We start from the raw sequence: 20,756 nt of genomic DNA, 5'->3' as shown, positions 1-20,756 counted from the left end.
ACATATAATCCGGGGTTCCAGCATTAGCGCCTTAAGTAAAGTGTATTTTTGTACACTATATATTTTTGGATGTGTTGGTGACATCCTAGACACACTTTTGAGGCTGCTTCTGCGAGTAGCGCTCTACCTGTGATTTAATTGTCTAGTATCCAATCAGGAATCAACAACAACTATAAAAGGACTTCCTGGAGTCCTTACCTGTTGCCAGTGCAACGTTGTATTTCAGATGCCAACCTGGTTCCTAGCAGTTTGCAGTCTTGCTATCTATCTTGCTTCAGTCTTGCTATTAATCCAGCTCTGACAGTGCAGTCTGCATTCTGGCTTGAGTCTTATTTCAGCAATCTGGTTTCATTCCAGCATTCAAGTTCAATTCCGGTTCCAGCAATCCTCTTCCAGTATTCCGGTTCCAGCCCGGTTCCAGCAATCCACTTCCAGCATTTCGGTTACAGCATTCCGGTTCCAGTCTGGTTACAGCAATTCTCTTCCAGCATTCTGGTTTTATTCCGGTTACAGTATTCCGGTTGCATTACGGTTACAGCAATCCTCTTCCAGCATTCCAGTTACAGCATTCAGATTACAGTCCGGTCCAGCAATCCAGTTCCTGTTTGATCTCCCCTGCTAGTGTAAATACCATCTGCACCAGTCCATTCACTACATGCAGAGGAACATTATCAGGCCACCTAGCTTTGTCCACATAGTCACCAGTCCAGCTCCAGAGACACAACCCAGTCTGGGTACAGACAGATGCTCAGGCGTGACACATATAGAGTAAGATCTGTAGTCATAGGAGACATAACTGAAATAATATAGTCATATACAGTAGGATGCAAATTCTAAAGCAAACAGAGGTAGCTGTCATAGGCTGCAGCATTTGTTGTAGAGTAACATGGAAGGAAATACATGAAAAACATTGAATTGCTATTGTTACTGTAGCCTAAATATGACCACATAGATGGTAACTCAGTACCAGATGTACACCATTGGAGTTCGCAGGGACAATACCTGTGGTATCCTATACCCTACCCCAGCCATTAGCCACACTTCTTTTACACAAAACAACTCCTTAATCTTGCAGGCTCTAACAAAGAATATAATATAATTATGTCCTAAGAGAAATAATGTTGTTCTGAAAAGCCTCCCCACAGCCATTTAACTAACAATTAATTAATGTAACTGCAGATTGAGTTCTTCTCATTGATTAAATATTTTTTTCTTTGACTAAGAAAGAAAAAAAAATCTGAGACATACACATTGTGCAAGTAATAAGCAACTTCTAAGCCACTGCTGCTATTGGGTTATGGCCTAGTGTGAATGAAGCTCAATCCAGCTCAGAAGTAATACCAGTAGCCAAGTTAGTCTAGAATTTGAATGAAATTTAGTTATTTAATTTGATTGAGCTAAGAGTTCAATCATATTGTCCTAAAACAGTATCAGCCTGTGTATGTGGTCATAGGCATAATGGAACATTGTGTCTATAGAAACTAACTGGAATTTTTCAAATTGTCCATCTACATATGTATTTGGATCCAGATTCACTGGTTGTACTGAACAACGGAATCACAGAATTTGTGGGGGATTTGGTGCATTTTTTGTTTGTTTCTAATGATGAATAAAGTGGCACTAGGTGTCTTTTAAAGTTTACATTAGTCTTATAAATGTTTATAGATGTGTGTGTAAAGGATGAGATGGGGGTCATTGCATTTGCCCCTTCAGTAAGCAGAGTGGCCATGATCAAATCATTCTACATAGGTTCCTTATGATGGCAGTTTACATTTATCCTTTGGAAAGCATTTAGCAAAGTGTGATATTACATTAGGGAAATGAACAGAATGTATAAGAAGTGGATTTTTTCTGCTGCAACTATACCTATACATTTATTGGAATGTCTATTGAGTTTTATTTCTCTAATATTTTAAACTTTCAATGTCCCATTATGGTGTTACGTATAAGTAACCTAAGCATAATTTGATGCAGGTTTCCATTTCCTGCCTCAGAAGATGGAGATCACATTTTCATAAAGGGAAGTGGCTTTTAGTAGTGTAAATACTTACCTTTCTGATCTCTATCTTCAGCATCTTTCTAGCAGCTCTTGTTGGTGGTGTGCCTGTAGTATGGAGTATAGATGCTGTGGTTACTATGAAGGACCCTCTTTACATTAATCAGGAATTATTCATTAACAGTTATTTATATAGCACCTATATATTACACAGTGCTTTACAGAGGTTATTTAATCATTTACATCAGACCCTGTCCCAGTGGAACTTACGTTCTACATTCTCTACGACATGCACACACACTAGGGTTGATGTCATCACAAGCCAATTAACCTACCATATATGTCTTTGTAGTGTGGGGGGAAACAGGAAGAATCTAATGAATAACCCCAGTGCTGTGAGGCAGCAACACTAATCAAAGTGCTACTGTGCTGTTACTAAAAAGGCAAGTTGCTGTTCCACAAAGCTTTTTTACACATCACACGCCACAGTAAAAAGATCCACGCTGGTATATCTCCTGAAAACTGTGTGCTGTCAGGCTTAATACCTACATACTGAGAGCTCTCTATCACCCTGAAGACTCTCTTTGATTTGGTAGAAGGGCTTTATTTATGCAACTGTTAACCAACATAATCATAATTCCAACTAATATCTATTACACACATTTGCTGCCTGAGGAACTCCTTTTTATATGTGGAAAATTCCAGTTGCCTGGATCAAAATATAATTTCTTTACTGTGACATGAAGGAACAATTTTTCTGTGCATATTTTTACAGATGAGCACAATGATTTGTGTGACAAGATGCTGCTGAAGTGCTACATATGATGGGCAGAGCTGGTATATCTGGATGGATCAGGGCACTACATATGAAATGTGGGATAGGCAATAACATGTGCATAGATTGTGCATGCAAATATAGAAAAGGTGCAAACTCCACTAGCTTGGAGGTGGGAGTAAAAAGTACTCTGTCATGAATTTGATGAGAACTACTTTTGCTCCGTCTTGGCCAAATTTATAGAGCAATCATATTTAACGGAGACATGATCCAATGTAGAGAAAATAACATGAATAAAAATGGTGACAATTGAAATAAAGACATTGGTGCGACCAGGCAAAGATCACATTAGTTATATAGGGGCACATTTATCAATCATCAGCTAAACCGAGAAGTATTTATCAATCCTTATCGCATGGATAAGGATTGAACTATTTCTCAAATTTATGAAAAACGGATCACAGAAGCAGCAGTTCCGAAAAACTGCTGTTTCTGTGATAAAAAAAATCATACTTACCCACCTCTTCGGGACGCGCTGTCTCAGGATCTCCTACTGAAAATGGAAATCGTAGAGCTAGTACTCGACCTCAGTATCATCCCCAAAGGTTAAATGGCATAAATGTCATGTCTACAGCACTGAGGTTGAAGATCAACCTGAATGGATGGTAATCTGACAACCTGCTCATTAAGTTTAATTTATGTTATGTGACTGTTATAACACTTACATGTAATATTGATACTGGAGCTTTACGATATACCCCAAAATTTATATTGACCGCTGATAATGTAGGTTAATCTCTGTTATGATAATGCTATAGCCATACCCCTATATCCTTATATTCTAAAATCAATAAAAAAAGAAAACAAACCACTCATAAGTAATAGCATGGTTGCCAAAACATAAATCTGCATACACATTGTGGTAACTAAGCATAATGTGACAACAAATGACAGTAAATGAAGAATTAATGACTGACATTTTGTGCTGTCTCACTGCTTACAAAGATACTGATTTTCCTTTAATAATGTGTTTTTTTTCTATTTCACCCACTTGTTCTGTAAGACTTAACATATTTTATTTATGCAACAACTGTTAGATTAAAGGATGGCGATAGACCCATAGTGACAGACACCTTTTCTGTGCTGGTGATGATGAGTCTCATTTGTTTTAACTGGGTTTTATGAGTCTCTTCCCTACATATAGCAGATTCATTTCTTGGCAGTGATATAGTTTTTCTTCTAATTTATTATTGATGATTATTACTTACAACTCAATTGTTGAAATCACATGCAGTATGGCACATGAAAGGAATCTTTGTATGTCATTGCTAAATTGAATTTAAAAGCAACAAAATCACATTTAGCTTTTTTATATTGAACTATACTTTGTCTGATAAAATATTCTATTTATAAACATATTCTTAATATACAATTCATATTATACCAATAGCATATAGTACAAATCCTGATTTTAAAAACCTTAAAGGTTTTCTCACAGTTACACCATGTTGCTGAATTTCAAAGTGATCTAACTGTAGGAGATTTGATGGTTCACACATGATTGGATAGCTCTGGCTCTCTTCTGATCACATACTAACTACCACCCTCTTTCGCCTGTGTCAGAAACATCTCTGTCATTTCAAATTGTCAGATATCCAGTACTTGCTAAATACAGTGACACAACATGACACAACATAGGTGTGAAATCCTGCAATCAAACTGAGAGTTTACAGTATGAAGGCCAATTATGTCTTGTTTATATTTAGGGTTTACTTTTATTTTTTTCCTTTTTTAATTTTTTTTTTTAGAAATCTGTAAATGCAGGTTATGCAGGTTATTGTGCAGAAATAGCTTTATTTTCTCTGCATATTTTTGGCATATTTGCATTTCAGCCATAGACAACAGTGGAACAATTTTCCAATGGGCTATAATGATTGGAAAGTGGTGGTATGGAAATTTTGAAGTGGTGGCATCCAAATGTAAGCAAATGAACTTTGATAGTTTTACAATAAAATTATTTGGAAAAGTGGTGGTATGTCCTACCACAGTACACTAGCCCACCTCAACCACTATATAGTGGTATACTGTGATATTACAAACTGCCACTACATATATTATATATTAGCAGGGTCAACCACAGTTGCGCAGGTCTGATTTGTAATGTGTAGCAGTTTTTATTTATTAGCAAATTATTTGGTAAATAGACCAAAAAGGCTATCTAGAAAATAAGTTTTGTCGCTTTGCCGTATTGTTGTGTTGTGGCTGCATGGTCTAACAGCTTACTTTTTCGATGCTAAACAACTATGTAAGATTTGGCAGCTTTACAAACAAACAAACACACACACATATATATATATATATATATATATATATATATATATATAGTAAGAATTACCAAGTAAGTGACTCCTTACTCCGGTCTTCTTAACCAGTTGCTGCTTTATTTTGTCAGCACTGTAACCTAACTATCATCCGGCTGCTATTCAGCAATCCTTGCTTAAGGTAACAGCAGGGTCCTTAACCCTGTCTGTACCTTTCCCTGGGGAACAAACAGGTCCTGTTCTGGTAAATTAACCCTTACCCACAAAATATATATATACCAGGTAATTGACAGGACAGAGCTTAGTTTTTCTTTTCTTCATTTATTTTGTCTGGAGAAAATATGAACCTTTTTTCCATAAAATACCAAATAAATTTGCAACCCTAGCACACAGCAACACACTCAAACACACTTAACTACCTAACTTTTACCCAAGTATTAATCTAAAAAAGTAATGCAATTCATAACGCAATATATTTATTATATGACTCATATTGGACTCATCTTGGAATTCAACAATGCTTGTTCCATTTTCCCCAAGAAGTTTTTTTCAGTAGTCATCAGAGGTCATTTATAAACCCCCAAAATTGAGAACCTGCAAAATTTATATTAGTGTGCAAGCGTGCCTTATTGCACATTATAGCAAAATGTTTGTTTCCTGGGTAAATTTCATTTTAATTTCCTGTCCATAATTTCTGCAGTTTGTGTTTTGCGACTTGGGTGCAGTCAGAGTATTGACAAAACAAAACACTGGCTGGTGCGCTCATGCACCTGATAAGCACTCCGCTATGAACGCCACCAATCTACTCAACTCTCTTCATTGGCCGGTGTAGAATTTTGCATCACAAATCCAAATGCCTAGTTGCAAATTTTGGATTTGAGCAGAAGTAGGCACCTGACATAACAAAACAGCAACGTTTTCATGGCCAAGCAAGATTTCTACAATTGCTATTGATATTCTAGACATGGGGGAACTGTTCCTCAGCCTTCTCTTCTATTACTTCAGCAGCGCATATTTTGAATATGTCTTTAATAATACTGAAGTAAATTGTAATGTTTGTTTTTGGTCAGTAATTATGCCAAATGTTCTCACACAAGAAGAACTTCAAAACATTACCTGCTGAAAATACTTGAGGAGAACGTTGCCTCTGCAGTGCATGAAGGATGCCTGCTTTCATTAAAAAGTTTGAATGAATGATCAGTGAAATATTTCAGTCCAGATTAACCTACATGCATTATTTTGCTGAATATTAATAGACTAAAATTAATGGAATATAAAACTGCCATCCTTGTAAGTTAGTCCTATAGCCGAGAGAATTTCAGAAACACCCACAACAGCTCAAGAAAAGTAGAGGAAGCCTTTTAATCAATGTGTAAGTTCTAATGGTCCTTTTATATAATGAGAACTCCTGTCTCAGCATTTCAGTGGGGAGTTATCCAAAACCAGTCTGCTAGAGGATGAAAAGTGTCTAATGATAGGTCTGAAAGCAGTTAGCTAGTATAAGAAATAGATATATTTTTTATAGATATATATAAAAAAATGTATGTGCCACATACAGTCATGGTCAAATTTTTGAAAGTGACACAAATATTGGTTTTCACAAAGTTTGCTGCTTCAGTGTTTTTAGACGTTTGCTGTGGTTATCATAGCTGATATCATCTGTGCTGTGAACAAGACTGCTGTTGTGTATATCACCTTGCCATGCTCAGCCGAGGCTAACTGACACCAGCATTTTATCACTGCCTCTGCTACAGTCATAGCTACGTTCCGCCATAGCTAATTACCACCCCTCCCGTGTGCTTAACCTTGACGGTTTGCCCATCTATGCACTGTGACTTATCGGTTCTCTCTGCATTGCTCTCTATGGTGTTCCGCTCTGGATTCCTCACTGCCCAGTCCCAGTACTATGTCTTTGTGTATATTGATGCTTGCATTGCTATATGCTCTCTTTATGATTTGCAGTACTTGTTGCTGCTTCCATTAATCTAACCCATTCTCTTTATTCTCTATTTATGTATGGTACTAATACTTCCACGTTTTAGCTGTAAAATCTATACGTGTTTATGCTCCTCCATTATCTGTGATATCTGTATTATACATCTGCAGACTATACTTCATTCCTGTCATCTATGCATATTTATATATATGTTTATTATCTACTCATTGAAGTATTGTAGAAGCAACATCCGTGTCTTGCCTCATTATCCTGGAAACCCTAGTTAAGACTCAACATCAGGTCATGTATATAGGCCTGATTTGACTAATCAGGTCTGTATCAAGCCAGATCTGTAACAAAGCTGAGGTATAGTATCTGACCTAGTACAGTTGGTTTTAAATGCCCTGAATCAGAGAATGGTTGTCAATTTTTAGCCCTGGGGGGAAATACTCTACTCAGTAGCCTATTAGGAACATTTTAAAGGGAAAAAAAAGCAGATAGCCCAGTGACCCGGCCCAAGGTAGCCCACTATTGGACCGGCCCAGGGGGCAAGTGCCACCCTGCTCCCCAGCCTAGCCTGCCTTTGTGATCATTCTAGATTATTCCTTCTCCATATATAAGTGATCAGTCACCCAACCAGCAATCCACTTGCAGTTGAGTGGTTCACATTGTCTATTGTGTTTTTCTTGTTTCTCATCCATGTAATAAATTTGTAATTAGTGTAAATAAGTCAAATTGTATATGGAATGGTTGTAGTGAATATTTGTATATACTCGAGAATAGATAGGGATGTTAACAAATGAATCATGGGCATTTGGATAACAGTGGTCACTGGTCATCTTCCTCAATGATGATGAATGACAATGTTATCATCACCCTCATCAAAGATTTCTACACCAATTACATATTCATTTTTGTTAGGGCCAATTGTTACCAGCATAAACTTTTAGAACAGATGTCTTTCCCGTGCAGCTTTATGCACTCACAGGTACTTAGATGCACCCAGGTCTTAAGCTATAGTGTAGTAAAAGTGTATTCTTTGAACCCGTAGCACAGCTGGAAATAGGAGGCAGTAGATAGGATGGTTGTGGGTAGTCAGACATAAGCCGAGGTCAGGGATCCGTAACAAATACGTGGTCAGGAACAGGCTAAAGGTCAGGGCTGGAGGTGAGCAGGAATATCCGACTTGAAGAGGTCAGGGCAATCTGAGTTCAAGCACAATCAGAAAAACAAAGTCAGTGGTCACAACAGGTATCAGTCAGTATGATATCCAGAGGAGACATAAACACAGCAGCAGGTCAGCAAACCTAAAAGAGACGCTATAACCAGTAGGGAGACTAAGCCCTCCCTTCCTTAAATAGCATAACTGACCAGTCAGGAAACAAGGGCACTACCCCAGTAATTGTGTCCCATTAGTTCTAAATAATTACTTAATTTATTAATGTGCACACACCCGGCTGCTACCTAAAACCAGGATGTAGTGCTGGCTGAGGAGGTGGCTGGGAGGGAAGGGGAAGTGACATCCCGGTTATCATGGTGATGGTCGGGACACAACCTAGCAGAATAGAGGGAGTTGCGGCTGCTTGGGGACCGCCACGACTCATGACAATTTTTTTAAAAAAAGATACACCAAGTAGGTATATCTCTAGATCCACAACCAAAATCAAAACTTTTCATAATTTGGGGGCAAAACCTGTAACAAAACCAAAACGCGAAGACATTTGATAACCAAAACCACATCCAAAACCAAGACATAGGGGTCAGTGCACACCTCTAAAAAAATCTCTGTATGATTTTTCCATTTAAAATGAAGTGAATCCTGAACCAGTTTTATCAAGGAATTACATTTTCACACCTCATTGTAAAAATGTCACATAGAAAAATCCCACTATAGTCCATATAAAGCAGCAGTTGTATTTTATACATCAAAAACACAGCTGTATTATTTTTGTTCTGCTCCAACATTGATTTCATACATAAGTGAATTGCCTTCTCACGGGAATTATAAGTTCACTTTTTGTCACTCAGCGGCATACAAAAGCACCTCATTAGCTTATTTCAGTTATACCTTGAACTACAGATATGTGATTTGCACTAGTAACTTACAAGCTGAAATTGATTTTTAATTCTATTCAATTCATGACCCAAACTGCTATTTAGTTGAGATTGTTGTGTTTTACTTTGAGATTTAGTGATTTTTTTTCACAAGCCTTGTCAAGATATCAGTGTAATATTCCAAGTTTGCAGCCAAGAAAATTATGTTAAATGGAGTATCTGTTACCTCTGCTGAATTGTATATTTAATTTACAGTTAAAATGGCTTGGTTGAATAATTAGTGCTCATCGCCTCCACCATTTCACACTTTCTCCTCTCACTAAATTGCTAGCAATCTGCAGTATGTGATTGTGTGCAAACAGCAGCAAGTTTAAATTCACCTATGCAAATAGATTTTTGTGCTAGTGATTTCTGTTGAAATAGATGGGTGCTGTCTCCAGTCATAGGAGGGCTGGCAAATTAGACCCTGGGGGACAAGATTCTACTGTGCAGCCTCATAGGAACATTTTAAAGGAAAGAAAAATGCAGGTGGCCCAGTGACCCAGTCCAAGGAAGCCCACTATGGGACCGGCTCAGGGAGCAGATGCACCCTGCCCTCCAGCCTGCCCCTGTCTCCAGTGTCGGGTATCAGACCCACAGTGCCGTCTCGTCCGTCTGGGGTGTTTACTGCACATGCACAATTAGGTCTGCCAAAATGTCTTCTGCGCATGTGCAATATTGTTTCTTTACTACGTATGAGTGCTGTAGTGCTGTACTTAACTCCTTGTCTATTATCCTGATTCCACAAGCTTGCTTAATATATATACAAACCTAAATCCTGTTTTCAATAAACCAACATTCTGGTTAACTTCCTTACTTTCCTTTGCTGACATCTGCTACAATCTAATAGGCCAATAACTTCAAGCCTTTTGAAGTCTGATGGGTGAAGCAACAGTAGATGCTGGGGATTGATACATTATAAACTGTTTGCCATTTCTTTACAGATCTATCTTGGTGTTCTAAATAGCTTACAAATCTCAATAATTCTTTGTAAAGCATAAAAAGCATAATGTGTAAACACTATATAAATAACCATACTTGGCGATGTTTTAGACTTCCCCTCCTGGGTCTTCAAGGGAGAAGTTCGGTGGGTGAGGGGGGGGGGGGTTGATGTTGTTTGTATTATCACGGGTTCTGCCCCAAGGCTCTACCACATGATTCTCATCAGAGTGTTGGTGAGACCTTGATGATGCTATTCGATGCGAGTCACATCATCATGGTGTGATCCAGGTGCGATGTTGGGTGGTGTCCTATTCCATCGGACATCTCACTGACATTTAGGCAAGTATGTAAATAACTGTTAATAAATAATAATCAGAACAGTCCCAGTTTTATTGCAGGGAAAGGAGACATTGCAATGATGGATAGAGGTATAGCCTGGTGCATGTGGCACAATTTAAAATCAGGAATGTCAGGTCTGTCATAGCCTTAAAGCCTTAAAGCAGTAAGCAATCTGTGTGACAAACACAGGCTTTACATTGGGAATATCATACTAGCCTGTTCTGTCATCAGTGGGCTTTGTTGTTAAATGCAGTTGTGGATCCTGTGACATCAAAAAAAGTGGAAAGGGTTAAAAACAGGAGGATCAGGACTTTATCTAAGATCAGGAGGTGGCCTGTCTGCTTACTATTTTTTCAGCAACTCTTCAACTCAGTCTGAATGGTACTATCACAGCAAATGGGAGACCACTGATATCATGCTCTACCTCCACCCCTGTTACTCCCCAAACTCTTCACAACACCAATCACAAGAGGACAATGAGTGGGGGGTTGATCAAGAGAGGGCGCCACAATCGGGTGCCTTTTGAGAAGGGACAAAAAGGAGATGTCTGGGCAGGGGAGGGGTTGTTGAGAATCTTGGGAGAGCAATGACTTGTACTGATTGAGAGTAACTGTATTATCTCAGGGCCAGAAATTATTCCTATAGCAGGAGCTTCTTCAGACAGAGCGGAGTGCACATCTAGGACTGATTCTATCACCAATCCATTGTAAGACACTCATAGATTCTGGGAAATTAGTGAGCCTCCATCGTCAGGGAGACTAATACCAAATGTCCCATCAAGCTAGTGGAGAGTTAGCCGACCGGCTGGGACCCTCAAGGTACATGGACCTACCTTCAGATCAGAACCCCTGGCCCACTTGGGCTATCTTCTGTGGACTGTTATTGACAGGACTGTGTGCCTGCTAGAACTCTGAGGATGAAACATGCTGGGGACTTTGTTGGGGAATTTACTTACGCTGGTGCTATTCTGACAATTATTATATTTGATGGGGGAACACGTTTCTCCTTGGGAAACACTGTTGTATTTTACTTAGTGTGCACAAATTGTTTAATAAATAGGGTTACTATCTCTTTCCTGTCTCCTTACCTGTGTTACCTGTGAACTTAGAGGACCAGATATCTAGTGGGCTTCGGTTCCAACCCCAGTATCCTCATAATTTGCTTTTGATATTTTATGTATTTAAAGGGAGAACTCATATCCATTCACTTGTATTAACTTAGTACATGTACTACATACCCACATTATTTCACAGTTAGTGAAGAGTCAATAAAATAATCCCCAAAAATTGAATGCTGTCCCTAATCTCAGTTCCCCTTTTTATGTGGTAAATTGTTACATTTTTGGAAGTACATTATTGTATGAACAGTTATTTATGTAGTGCATACATATTAATTGAACCATTGTGCTACAGTGCTGCTATTTATTATTATTATTATTATTATTATTATTATTATTTCAAATTCTGTAGATGAATATTATTTATTTTTCTTCTAAATAAGCAGATACTTTACAGAACGTCTAAATTTTATTTTGTAAGGTCATATGATATGTTTAGACCACATTTATTTTATAGCAAAGGTTACAGGTCTAACTTAATAGCAGTCTACTTTATGTTTTTTGAAACATTTTTTCTCATGCAAGACAAAAACAAATATGAGAAAACAGGAAAACAAGAACAAAATATAAGTAATGCAAACAGCTTGCACGTCTTAAATAAATGTATAGTATCGTATTGGCTACTGTCTGGAGAAGACATTAAGGTAAGTATGCCACTCCTCTGGTTGCAGTTATCATCATAAACAGCTGTATAGCTTCTCTTTTTTTTTACTTATTCATTTACTGACTGCCACAATCTTATTTGCATTCCTCTACAAACCTAGAGGCTCTTCTCACAGCTTGAAGAGACTGGGTGGACCAGCTAAGCACACCAGTGCAAAATCAAAATGATGTGTGGTGCTTATGCATTCCTCTTTGTAATATAGGTCACACAATCTGGGCCTATAGGCAATATGTAGCTAACGGAATATTAAGCAGAATTATTGAAGTTGAAAGACAAGCCCAGCACATTTATATTCCAATTTTTCTTACCTATTTCAGCTGACAAAATAAAGTGAGTGCACTATATATTTTTATATTTATTCAAAATCCCAGTATGATGCTTTTATTTCAGTAAGGAAACCGTGTCCACCAAAATCTTCTTCACTCCTTTATTTGCTAAGGCTAATTGCTAGACTAGCGTTCCAGCATAGGAGAAGTGTGGGTGGTTTTAATAAATAAAGAAGAATGCTTAAAAAAACACAACACCACCTGGTCCCCTGTACAGTGACAGTGCAAGAGATGCTGAAGCAGTCATTCACAGTGTGTTTTCTTTTGTTTGTAAAACGGAGTGGTGCTTCAGTGCCTGTTTCATTTCTTTGATTTCACCTGTCTCCTCTCTGAAGGAAAGTATTTTGCTGAACTATATATTGCACAGTAGACACACAGCTGGATTCCAGCCAACAAAACTCACACAGCTGCATCACTTGATAAATGTATGTGTTGTCACTGTTAATAATCATACAACGAAAGGCAACCACGTACCCTGGGAAATAATGGCTCACAAATTTCTTTGTCACATTATGACAATGAATAAATACATTGTTGTTATACCTTTCAAGTTTCTTGACAATACCTCATTGATGCCATGACTTGAATATAACTTTTTAGTAATATTTGCTATAGAAAATATTACCAAAAACTATGATTATATGATCCTTGTTCCTACTTTTGCATGGAACTAATTAAGGATAGGGTTAATTGTTTGATTAGTTGCACATGCATAACATGTTTTTCAGTTTTCCTCTTCATGTTTACTTATTGTGAACTAAACGTATCAACCAAAAAGTTAATGCAGTAACTACAGTTTTTTCACTAGGCCTCTATTAATAATTGCCAGTGTAATATAGGTTACTAATTGTGCACTATGTTTTATTAGATAACTGCAGAGCCTACGCAGAACGAAAGTAATAACAAGCATAAAGAAAAGCCATGAAATCAGTTTCTGCCTTATAACACTGCCGACCTGTATATGTAAATTAAGTAACCATATTGAACAGACTAATTTAATTGGTATCAGAAAGTCTATATCCATGTTCTCAAGGGTCACATTTATTGTATATTAACTAGCCAAGTCATCTAACTAGAACTGTGAATTATACCTTTATGTAAATTTGATTAAAGGACTATTTTGGCTATCAAATGTGTTGTTCATTTCTGAGCTATATATGCTTCCACATGGAAGATAATTGGGATAATACACTTCTTTCATGTTTAAATGTAGTGTAGCACTATATCCGGCTGAGGTGAATTGTAGTAAATCACTTAATTTATGGTTTAATTTGTACACTTTGGGCCTGATTTAGAGTCGGACGCAGGTCGTTCTGTTCAGTGCTAAAAAAGCATTTTTGGACAAAGATCCAGATCTCCCCGTTGCACCTTTCTGCACTTAGAGAGCTGGAAAGGGGGAAGTAGTGGGCGAGCCTAGCAGTGTAAATGTGTGTTCACACTCCTTACTTGCTATTTTGAGTTGAAAGCAACTGCAGATAGGTCTCTAGGGGACGTATCTTTTGCGGTGCTGTCAGATGGTACAAGAGACCTTGATGTATTAAGAAACAAAGTAAAATAAAATTAAATTACAAAAACGGTGTGCACCCCCTCCCAAACAGCATAACCAACCCATGTGCTGTTTTCTGGGGGGTGGGGAGAACAGTTTTTATTTTATTTTTACATTATTATTATTTTTTTTAATTATCTGCTTTACAGGGCGCTGTGCATGATACACTTGCCCGCTGGCCCATAAGGCAGATAAAGAGGCGTGTTTGTGTAAATTATACAGTATTCTAAGGCACACTAATCTAAAGATCTGTGCCACTTTAAATACTGTGTAAATTACGGGATGCAATATACACTTATGATTTCAGTGTAAATTGCGTCCGACTCTAAATGAGGTCCTTTATGTGGAAGGAGTGTTATGCAGCATTATATAGTTTATATTTTAGTTTTAAGGGAAGGAAACCTTGACCACAGGGGCATTTTAACATTCTGCCCATTTTGAATACCATATAACAACTTCACAGAACAATGATAATAAAACGGAGAGGAGAAAGAATGACAAGATATATAGAAAGAAAGGAGGTGTCTATGGTTTACAATATTAACAATAAACAGACGTAATGAATGCTCAAGCTGATTTTACCAAGTAGAACGCCCTGCATCTGAAGCACACAAATAGTCAATGATGTTGAAATATTTCACGTCAAAGAGCAATGAATTAAAATAGTACCTGCATGTGTTAGATATTTCCGGTAATCACTTAGGCCAGTTAGAGAATGAAGGTGACTGCACACATGGTTTTAAATACCCCTCCCCTCCATTCAATATGCGCATAAAGGTAGTTTGGTTGTACCGGTTCACACATTATTCTTCCAATTTTGAGAATATTCTACTGTACATTATTTCTTTTACAGGTCAACTGTATGTTATGGACTACGCCCCTCGCCAAAATAAGTCAGGTATTGGATTTTTGAATTTCTGACTTGCTGGCTTATGCATTGGCATCAGAATCACCACATACTCTATGGATACCATTTGCATTAATTCATAGCTGTATGTCAGCGTCTCATGTTCCTGTTACATTGGCTTTTAAAAGCGCTTCAGTCTTCTTTTTAACCTATTTTATCAATAATAGAAATAGTTTTCAGTGCATGACATGTGCTGTTTCCTCAAGTTCCAGGACAGTTGGAGAAAATTTTTATGAATGTATATATTTATTTGTGTGCTTTAATATATACTAAAAATGGCAAAATATGTTGCAATATCCATAAATAATACATTTTAAAATTATTATAATAATAGTTAATCGATTAGTGACATCATCTGTCTTAATGTATCAAGCCACAATTCTGTAAAATGCATGGAATCATGGCTTGTTGAGTAAAAATTATATTGTATAGGTTAATACAATTTAAACAATGTTGGCTGTTTGTTTTCATTGCTTCTCCTCATAATTTACTGCATGAAAGCATATATTTGTATAGCACTGTATTTTACTTAACATTTTTACATTGACAGTGTTAGATATTGGATTTAACCCTTTCTTTGCCAGGAGGAAATCGAATACAAATAATTAAAAAAATGAACTGCATCAACCAAATGTATTAAAAAAGGTGATATTTTAAAGTATAGATTTATATCAGAATGAATACAGATTAAAATTTGTGCAGGTAAAACATTTACTGTACACGGATATTACAATTATTTTCCGTGAGGAAAGAAAGTTTCAGTTTGTTTGCAACTTTTAAATGTGGTAACTTCCAAACTTATGCAACCAATTATAATGTATTTTTTTCTCTGGAGCCAAAAAGCTATTAGCAAACAGCTAAAACATTTTTTTTACCTGCTAGAAAATCTATACAAAATGAATGGCGAAGCCATTCTTATTTTTTGGTGCCTTGGATTGTATGAATACAACCAATTACTTTTAAACATTAAGAATTTTACATTTATGTAATGTAAAATCTATTTTATTCTCGCACATTATATTCTTTTGTCAATACAATTTCACTAAAATCGGCACCAGTTTTGTGTTATGGTTCTAAAACTGCATATTGAGTTTGTTGAACTAAAGTCAAATATCTTCACTGTAAACAAGCAAAGCCAGCATGCTTAAACATGCAAACTTTATTTGAAGGGTAACTACACACAAAACAAACTAGTTTTGGGTGGAAATCAATGAATTAGTAAAAAAATAAAAAAAAACAAGATTGCACTTATTATGAATGCTCTGTTCACTGAACTAGCTGAGGTCCACAGTGGCTGCAATGGTCTGTACTCCTTTCTCCCTTTACCGCTGTGCAAGTGTCTGTGCCCCTCCCCCATAAAATTCCCATTCATTCAGATGGTTTGTTCACTGAATGGCAGCATTGAAACCCACAACTAGCTTTAAATATACAGAGCAGTAAAAAAACTGTTTCAGCCATTGAAAAAACAAATCTTACCACAATAGCACCTTTGACTACATGAAAAATATACACATAATCAAAATTAAAAAAAGGTAAAAAAAAAAAATACTCAGGCGCTGCATTCACTCAGACTAGTGGGTAAATTTATTAAGTTGCAGGTTTTAAAAACTGGAGATATCTATAGCAACCATTCAGATTCTAGCTGTCATTTTATATAATGTACTAAATAAATGATAACTAGGTGCCTGATTCATTAAGGATCTTAAATGAAGAGGTATCTTGTTTCAGTCCCCTGGACAAAACCATGTTACAATGCAAGGGGTGCAAACTAGTTTTCTGTTTTGCACATAAGTAAAATACTGACTGTTTTTTCATATAGCACACAAATAATTGATAGCTTATTTGTATACTGAAATTTAAAGTTGATATTTGTGTGCTACATGAAAAAACAGTCAGTATTTAACTTATGTGCGAAACAGAAAACTAATTTTTACCTCTTGAATTGTAACATGGTTTTGTCCAGGAGAATGAAATAAGATACCTCTTCATTTAAGATCCTTAATGAATCAGGCCCTAGAATCTGATTGGTTGTTATAGGCAACATCTCCATGTTTTCAAACCCGCAGCTTGATAAAGTTACCCCTAGGTGAGAGATGTGAACCTCAATTGTAATATCTTGAATTATACAATGGCCGGTGTTTCTGAGAGGATGTGGGGTATCACTAATGATGGTGAACTGGGTATGTAAGTGATTTGCCAACCATGAATAGTGTGTCTAGATAATATGAAAATTCAATGTATAGAGAAAATAAAATTCCCTGATATTAAGTCTGTAGCAGGACTTTTATGTTTAATCAACAGCATCAAAGCATCTATTAAAATCAATTTTATTTTCTCTAAACAGTGAATTTTCATATGTTCTAGACACACTATTCATGTTTGGCAATAAACATACATACCTAGATCAATATCATCAGTGATACTCTATGGCCTATCAGAAACACCTACCTTGTGTCTATTCCATCATATAATTCAAGATATTATAATTGAGGTTTACATCTCTCACCCAGTCTGAGTGGATGCAGCGATTGAGTAATTTTTCATTTACCTGTCTATTATTAGAGCGTGGGAATCTCCATACCTGAGCAGCTCCCTTAAAGAATTAGCACCACAGTTGAGTAAACTCTGAGCTCAGATCAATTGTTCTTTATTCACACTTATATCCTTTCCCAGATCCTGCCGCACCAATTTACACTGACAATTAATATTCTATATACATATAGGTCTTCTGGACACAGGACAAAACAGGATAGGGCAGGCACAAAACATATATTCAGAATTAGAAGCTAAAGAACAGGATGCCCAAACAGGATAGTGTTTTTGCCATCCATTTCTGGATTACTTAAACAAGAAAGTGGGACAAATATACTTTAAAATAGTATATAACACAAAGAATCATTCCAAAAGGATTAAAAATACATAAGAAACCATCCACAAATAAATGTAGTTTAGATTTCATCACAAAGTTGCAGGTCATTCTGGACAATTGTTCATATCAATTAATAACTTCGCCACATCTGAACACCAAGCTAAATTGCACACATGGCATTTAGTAAACTGGGTGGGCAGATATAGCCCAATTGGTCCACTGACTGACAGCCTAGGTTGACCCGATATTCCCACTGTGGTGCCCGATCTTGTCACATACCTCCCCCTTATTAAGTCAAGGGGATAATTGAAGTCTTGTGTTTGATGTAATGGTGTTCTCCTTGGCCCAGTGGGGCCTGGGTATCCTCCTCTTTTCTGAAGAGTCCATCAGCATTGGCCTAATCCTTACTCTTTATATGAGAAATCATAAAGTTATATTCTTGCAATGCCAGACTCCACTATATTAACCTCTAATTTTCCACAGAATATTTTTGCAGCCAGCATAATTGGTTGTTGTCCATGATGATTGTGAACTCTTGCCTGTAAATTTAAGGTTGCAATTTCTTCAGGGCCCACACTACAATCAAGCACTATTTTTCAATTATGGCATAGGCCACCTTTCTGTCCACCAGTTATCTGGACAAATAGACCACAGAGTGTTCTTGTTCATCCTCCCTCACTTGGCTGAGCACAGCCCTCAGTGCACACCCAGAAGCATCTGTTTCTGCCAGGAATCTTTTGCTAAAATCTGGGGCTGCTAATACTGGAGACTGTGTCAGAGCTGTCTTTAGTTCCCCGAAGGCCCTCTCATAAGCTGGGGTCAACTCTATTTGCCTAGAGTATGTTTTCTTTGTCAAGTCAGTCAGGGGGTTTGGCAACAGTACTATAGTGGGTACACATTTTCTGTAGTATCCTGCAATCCCTAGTAATGCTCAACTTGTTCCTTGTTGGTGGGACGAGCCAATGAACTATGGCCTCTACTTTTGCCGTTTCAGGCTTAATATTTTCCCCACCAACTCGGTGCCCTAAGTATTGTACTTCTACCATTCCTATGAAACATTTGTTCGGGCGGATGGTCGGCATGACCTGTCTGAGACTCCACAAGACATCTGCCACTTGCATTAGGTGATCCTTCCATGTCTGGCTGAAAATAGCTATTCCATCAATGTAGCTTGGGCAAACTCCTGACAACCTTCCAATAGGTCATCAGCCATCTGTTTGAATGAGGCCAGAGCATTCTTCAACCCCAAAGGCATTGTAGTGCAATCAAACGATTCCAATGGAGTTATAAAAGCTGAATGCTCCTGGACCTCGGGGTTGAGGTTAATATGCCAGTAGCCCTTACTTAGATCTAAGGTGGACTTAAACTGGTCAGCCCCTAGACTGTCCTGAAACTTATTTATTCAGGCCCTGGAATAAGCATCCATAGTGGTGGGTGGGGTACGAAATTTTGGAGGTGGTGTCACCGACAGTGACTACCACGAAGGGAAAAAAACGAAAATGACTTCCCCGACTTAGAAGAAATGATGACTGACCTTAACAATGACAGAAGAAGTTCCAGCAGTGTAAGAACAAATCACGATCCCTAGTAAGAACGGCATCTTGTTTCTACGTCATTTTCAATTGCGACCTTTGTATCACTATTTTTAAAGTGGCAATGCCGCTTCCTATTCGACCTAAGTATTACACTAAGGCTTAAGTGTAACAGGTCGGATAAGAAGCGGCATTGCTGCTTTAAAAATAGTGATACAAAGGTCGCAATTGAAAATGATGTAGAAACAAGATGCCGTTCTTACTAGGGATCGTGATTTGTTCTCACACTGCCGGGAACTTCTTCTGTCATTGTTAGGGTCAGTCATCATTTCTTCTAAGTCGGGGAAGTCATTTTCATTTTTTTCCCTTCGTGGTAGCCACTCAGTGGCGCACGCAGGGGGGGTTTCTGAGTCTCTATAACCCCCCCCCCTGCGCTAACTAAGTGGCCACTGTCCTATACAGCAGCCACGGCGCTGTCAAAGAAGTGTCCGCGGCGGTGCTGTATTGTATACAGCACCGCCGCGGACACTTCTTAGACAGCGCCGCGGCTGCTGTATAGGACAGCGCTGCCGAAACGGAGCTGCTGTGCATGTGCAACAATCCTAGTGCGCCCCTGTCACTGTTGGTGTTATCAGCACCGTTAAAGTGACTACCACTGGTGGTGGTAGCCTTGTTTAACTTAAATTAGTTCACGCAGAAGCGGGTGGTCCCGTCCTTTTTCTGAACCAACACCACCATGAGGCCCAGGGACTATGTGATTTTTTAATTACAACTAAGGCCAGCATCTTTTCTATCTCAAATGGGCCAATACTGCAGGGGTCATGCGGTATGCCACTTACCTTATGGGTTTGGACTCCCCGTGTCTACATGGTTGGTGGCCAAGTGGGTACATCTGGGCCTACAGGTAAAGTGGGCTTGCTCCTTCTCTAGTACTTGCCTCATTTCTGGCTTCTACCCCTTATCTAGCTGTATTCCCACCATTACAGCCTCCACCCATTAATCCCCTTTCACATCCCCTATCAGCTCCAGCAAGGGGTCTTGATTCCTAGGGGGGACAATATACCACTGTCTGCCGTTCCACATACCCCTTCAACTGGTTAATGTGGATGGTTTTCAACCATTTCTCCTCATCATCTAGGACCATCACATAGTTAACAGGCCCTACCTGTTTCGCTATTTTGTATGGGCTATCTCAGGTGGCTTGAAGTTTATTTCTGCCTCACTGGGGTGAGCACCTTCACTATCTGCCCTGGGGTCAGTCTCCTATCTTGGGCATAACACCACTTCTTCTGCCTGGTCTGTGCCCTCCTTTAAATGCCCTTGCACTAACTGATCTAACCTTTTAATTTTGGCCCTTATTTCCTCCACATATTGGAGGATAGGTCTGGAATG

At 38.1% G+C, this 20,756-nt stretch overlaps 1 protein-coding gene across 3 annotated transcripts in view; it reads left to right on the top strand.

Moving 5' to 3' along the window:
• The window catches only part of KCNIP1 (potassium voltage-gated channel interacting protein 1), a 692,067-nt gene that overhangs the window by 481,767 nt on the left and 189,544 nt on the right, over positions 1-20,756 (top strand). Inside the window, exon 2 of one of the 3 annotated variants that reach the window (XM_075209805.1) lies at positions 14,910-14,954. The exons of the other annotated variants lie outside the window; for them this stretch is intronic. Coding sequence (XP_075065906.1) covers positions 14,910-14,954 — 45 coding nt within the window. The remainder of the gene's footprint in view (positions 1-14,909; positions 14,955-20,756) is intronic. 3 annotated transcript variants of the gene reach the window in all.

The sequence above is a fragment of the Mixophyes fleayi genome, chromosome 4 (assembly GCF_038048845.1).
Source record: "Mixophyes fleayi isolate aMixFle1 chromosome 4, aMixFle1.hap1, whole genome shotgun sequence".
Lineage (NCBI taxonomy): Eukaryota > Metazoa > Chordata > Amphibia > Anura > Limnodynastidae > Mixophyes > Mixophyes fleayi.
The sequence above is the reverse complement of the archived record's forward strand: the minus strand, read 5'-3'. Positions and strand labels throughout refer to the sequence as shown.